General features: G+C 48.7%; 2 protein-coding genes across 2 annotated transcripts; one reads left to right on the forward strand and one right to left on the reverse strand.

Annotated features, from left to right (window-relative positions):
• Window positions 1–191: 191 nt before the first annotated feature.
• On the reverse strand, window positions 192–1454 carry EAH_00056840 (hypothetical protein, conserved; the record flags this gene model as incomplete). The annotated part of the gene is made up of 1 exon (XM_013397504.1): window positions 192–1454. One exon carries the CDS (start codon window positions 1452–1454, stop codon window positions 192–194), a length of 1263 nt encoding a protein of 420 aa, XP_013252958.1.
• Window positions 1455–2912: 1458 nt separating this feature from the next.
• Window positions 2913–4601, forward strand: EAH_00056850 (hypothetical protein; the record flags this gene model as incomplete). The annotated part of the gene is made up of 2 exons (XM_013397505.1): window positions 2913–2925; window positions 3376–4601. The coding sequence occupies 2 exons, from the start codon at window positions 2913–2915 to the stop codon at window positions 4599–4601; spliced, it is 1239 nt and encodes a 412-aa protein (XP_013252959.1).
• Between the last annotated feature and the right edge of the window lie 335 nt (window positions 4602–4936).

Raw genomic sequence — 4936 nt, forward strand, 5'->3', positions numbered from 1 at the left:
ATATGTTATATTATATATATTATATATATCTAGATTTATATTTATTTATATTTTAGAGAGAAGTGCTGGGTCTCCAGGTATTATTAACGCCTTCAGTAGAGACAGCATAGACACCCCACGCATATATATATATATATATATATATTTATATATATTTATATTTATTTATATTTATATTTATTTATATTTATTTAGAGAGAAGTGCTGGGTCTCCAGGGATTATTAACACCGCCAGTAGAGACAGTAGCATCGTCTACGCCTACTCTAGCTGCACAGAATTCTTCGTCTTTAAAAATAGCTAAGCACTGCCTATACACCACAGACTTAAACTCTAATAAAGCTAGAGGGTTATTCAATGCCCAATGAATAAAATATAGCTGATCTGCTGCACCTTGAAGGGGTCCTAGAGGCATTGTGCGGCTAAACCTTTGAGGAGAAGCAGCAGAATCTGCTGCTGCTGCTGCTGCTGCTGCAGATTCGGCATCTTCTCCTGCTGGTCCTGCTGCTGTAGAAGTTGATGAAGAAGAAACACGAGGTGAGGTTTGCTGCTGCTCCTCCTCCTGCTGCTGCTGCTCCTGCTGCTGCTGCTGAGATGAAGAGGCATCACCTTCCGCAGCAGATGCAGGCCCGTCCTCCCGCTGCTGCTGCTGTTCTTCTGTCTCTCCTTCCTGCTTAGACAGAGACTTTTGCTGCTGATGTGCATTAAGTTGCTGCTGAAGCTGCAGCAGGTTAAGAGGGTCAACAAGCTGCGCCACTGCAGCTGCTGCTGCTGCAGGAGTAGAGGTGTCGATACCGCTCTTCTTTGCTGCAGCAGCAGCAGCAGCAGCAGCAGCAGCAAGAGGGTTTAATGTCCTCATGCCGTACGAAGTGCTGTTAGCAACACCCTCAGCAACAGCTTCAGCTAAAGCCTCCAACTCAGCAGCACTTAGAACGCCTCTCAGGCTGGGGGTGCTGCTTCTGTTGCTGCTGCTGCTGCTGTTGCTGCTGCTGCTGCTGCTGCTGCGAGTTACGGTAGCGGGCTCTAAAAGAGCTGTCGCTACACTTGGAAGGGTTGCGAATTCTTGCAAGGAGACACCGAAAGGAGACAGGAAGAAGGCATTAATTATATCATCTTGCTGCTGCAGCAGTCCGAGCTTCTGCAGCAGCTGCAGCTGCTCGAACGGTGGCAGCAGCTGCTGCTGCTGCTGCGCTTCCTGAGGGACCTGCTGCTGCGCAAATAGCTGCAGCTTCTCTAATAGATCTACTCCTAGCAGCGCTAAGAATGCATCTTTCAAGGCTAAAGGTGAAGGAAACTCTGCTGCTGCTGCAGCAAAGGACTCACCTACCTCATCCATTAACTCTGCCCCAAGAGTTATATCTGCAAGCGACTCTAAAAAATCAATTGCTGCTGCATGCGGTGCAGCAGGTAATGCAATAAGCAGCCCCAAGCCGAGAGATAGGCGTGACAACAACATCTTCCTGCTGCTGCTGCTGCTGCTGTTGCTGCTGCTGCTGCTGGAGGTGGTGGTCCCGGTGGTGTCCGGAGTGAAGGAAAAGAAAGGAAGAAGAAAGACCTGTTGCTGTTTGCTGCTGCTGCTGCTGCTGCTGCTGTACCTGTAATATATCTACCTATCTCTACTTGAGATAGAGAAGCAAACAGAAGCAAAAAAAAAAGCAAACCTGAAGTTCTGCTGCAGCAGCAGCAGCAGTAGCCGAACCCCACACTAGCCGTAGCCTAACCTATTGCGGGGGAGAAACGCCGCTCAGCTTGCTGCTGCTGCTGCTGCTGCTGCTGCTGCTGCTGCTGGTCACCTTGTTGCTGCTGCTGCTGTCTATCTCCCTCTACTGCGGCTCTTCTTTTCTTTCTTTCTTTTCTTTTCCATCAAAAAATAAACAAAAAATATATTTCAAATACAACCGGCGGTTTAGGGTTTAGGGTTTAGTGTTTAGGGTTTAGGGTTTGGGATTTAGGGTTTAGGGTTTAGGGTTTAGGGTTTAGAGTTTAGGCATCAAGCTGTGGTGAGAAATCAGAGACGGAGGAAGTTAAAGGCTATTATTTTAACTTCAATGCAAAACCCTTACAAAATATTATTTCTTTTTATACAGATTTAGGGTTTAGGGTTTAGGGTTTAGGGTTTAGGGTTTAGCGCCGTAGACACCCCACACGGCTGTCGCCTGCGGGGTCACCTCAGGGTTTAGGGTTTAGGGTTTAGGGTTTAGGGTTTAGTGTTTGCATGAAGAAACCGGCTCTGACTTTATTGTTTTTAAAAAAGAGTTTCAATTTGCTGCATTTACCCCTTATTTTTCTGCTTTTTGCTGCTGCTGCTGCTGCTGCTGTTGCTGCTGCTGCTGTTGCTGCTGCTGCTGCTGCTGCTGTTGCAGAAGAACTAGGAGGATCAGCAGCAAGAAGAATCAAAAGAAATATTTTGCTGCTATTATCGAATTGCTGCAGTGTGGGGCCCCACAGATTGCTGCAGCAGCAGGCTCTTCTTTAGTCTCTCAATATCTTTATTTGCTGATCTTTGCTGCACTTGCTGCTGTCTTTGTTTGTAAAGAGAGTTTATGTCCTTCTTTTTAATTAACTTCATGCATACAGCACAACATAAAAGTATTAAATTAATATATTTTATTTATCTAGAGAGATAAAACAAACAAAAACAAAAAACAAACGCAAATGCTTCAAACCCCAGCAAACTGCAGCAAAAAATAAATTAATTAATTAATTAATTAATTAATTAATTAATATAATTTTATTAAATGTAAATAATAAAAACAAGTAAACAACAATTTACAAACTCTTCGCTGCCTTCCGGTGTATGTACACAGCAGCAACAGCAACAGCAACAGCAACAGCAGCAGCAGCAGCAGTTGCTGCTGTTCACCGCTGCTAAAGGTTTTAAAGCCAAAAACATTTTCTAATCTGCACTCTTCTGATGAGTTTCAAGTGTATCATCCAAACCCTAAACCCTAAACCCTAAACCCTAAACCCTAAACCCTTAAGAGGGAGCGAGCGGCAGCCACTGGGGGGTTTGTGGTTTGAGTATTTTTCGTGCTTCTCTTTATTCGCCTTCACTAAACCCTAAACCCTAAACCCTAAACCCTAAACACTAAACACTAAACACCCCTAAAACTTAGAGATAGGCGGCCCGCTAGGATAGGCGACGGTCAGCAGCAAGAACAGCAGCAGCAGCAGCAGCAGCAAGCAGCAGCAGCAGCAGCAGCAGCAGCTGCTGCTGCTGCTGCTTCTACCCAGAGAATATGGCGCTTTCTCCTAAGCCCTTTTCTTAACAAGGACTGCTTTATTGTTTCAAGTGTATCATCTAAACCCTAAACCCTAAACCCTAAACCCTAAACCCTAAATGACTCCTGTGTTAGCTGCTTTATTTGCTGCTGTAGTTTCTGCTGCAGCAGCAGCTGCTGCTCTCCCCGCTCCACCTCTGCCGCAGCTGCCTCAGCTACTGAACGGTAGGCCGCTTCAGTCGGTGCTCCAGCAGCAGCAGCAGCAGCAGCAACAACAACAACAGCAGCAGCAGCAGCCACATCTACTGCACCAGCTACAGCAGAGCGCCACCGGGTTGCCGTTGCAACAGCTGCAGCAGCTGCAGCAGCTGCAGCAGCTGCAGCAGCAGCAGCTACTGCAGCAGCTGCAGCAGCAGCAACTAGACCAAGTACAGCGGCAGCAGCAGCAGCAGCAGCTCGAGCAAGTACAGCGGCAGCAGCAGCAACTCCCTCTGCAGCAGCTGCCGCCAATAGCACTGCTGCCGCTGCAGCAGCTGCAGCAAGTGCAGCAGCAAATACCTGGGTCTATCTCCAGCCTTTCCGCTCCACTGCAGCAGCTGCAGCAGCTGCCGCAGCAACTGCAGCATCTGCCGCAGCAACTGCAACAGCTGCCACAGCAGCTGCTAAGTCAAAGCGGGTCTCTGGTTCCTGTGGGTCTGCGGGGAGACAGCAGCAGCAGCAACAGAAACACCAGCAACGACAGCAGCAGCAGCAGCAGCAGCAGCAGCAGCAATCCACTGTCTCTGCTGCTTCCTTTCGAGCTGTCTCGCGGCCCTCTGTCTCTTTTGTCTCCTTTTGCTCAGTTAACCCCAGCAGGCGATGCACTTAGATCAGAGAAGACTCCAGAAGCTGCTCACACTGACGGTGCTGCTGCTGCTGCTGCTGCTGCTGCAGGTGGCCGAGCAAACCTAGCAGCGCTACCAACAGCAGGACCGCCAGCAGCAGCAGCAGCAGCAGCGCGTCCAGCAGAGATAGCGGAAGCAATTAAAGCTATTGCACCATTTCTACCTGCAGCAGCAGCGCAGCAGTTTGCTGCAGCAATCGCCCGGGGAAGCGCCCTTGATCCTGAAGCAACTAAGCAACTGCTGCAGCAAGCAGCAGCAGCAGCAGCAGCAGCAGCAGCAGCAACACTCCCTGCTGCTGCCTTTCTTCCCGATCATGAGGCTGAACGTCTAACTAAAGCTATTATCTCTCTGTCTCCCCTGGCGCAGCAGCAGCAGCAGCAGCAGCAGACAGCTGTCTCTTCGCTGCAGCAGCACTTTCTAGCAGCAAACAGAGATATTGCTGCTGCTGCCTTTCGCTCGCCAATGGAGCCCTTTGAAAACACCGTCTTCACCCACTAAACCCTAAACCCTAAACCCTAAACCCTAAACCCTAAACCCTAAACACTAAACACTAAACCGTAAGGCTAAACTCTGAACCCTTTATATGGAAGCTTCAATCTATGTTTTGCAGCAGCACAAGTGTTGCTGCTGCTGTTGCTGTTGCTGTTGCTGCTGCAACACCCCACCGCTGCAGCACCAGCAGCAGCTGCTGCTGCTGCTTCACAGCAGAAGCAGCACTACGGTGTAAATAAACCCTTATAGAAGCCCCTTCTGTTTTAATTCCCCGGTATGTAAGGAGACACTCCTATTCTGCTGCTGCCGCAGCAGCAACCGCAGCAGCAGCACAATATATA

Source organism: Eimeria acervulina, genomic scaffold, assembly GCF_000499425.1.
Source record: "Eimeria acervulina Houghton genomic scaffold, Eah_scaff1192, whole genome shotgun sequence".
NCBI classification, from domain to species: domain Eukaryota; phylum Apicomplexa; class Conoidasida; order Eucoccidiorida; family Eimeriidae; genus Eimeria; species Eimeria acervulina.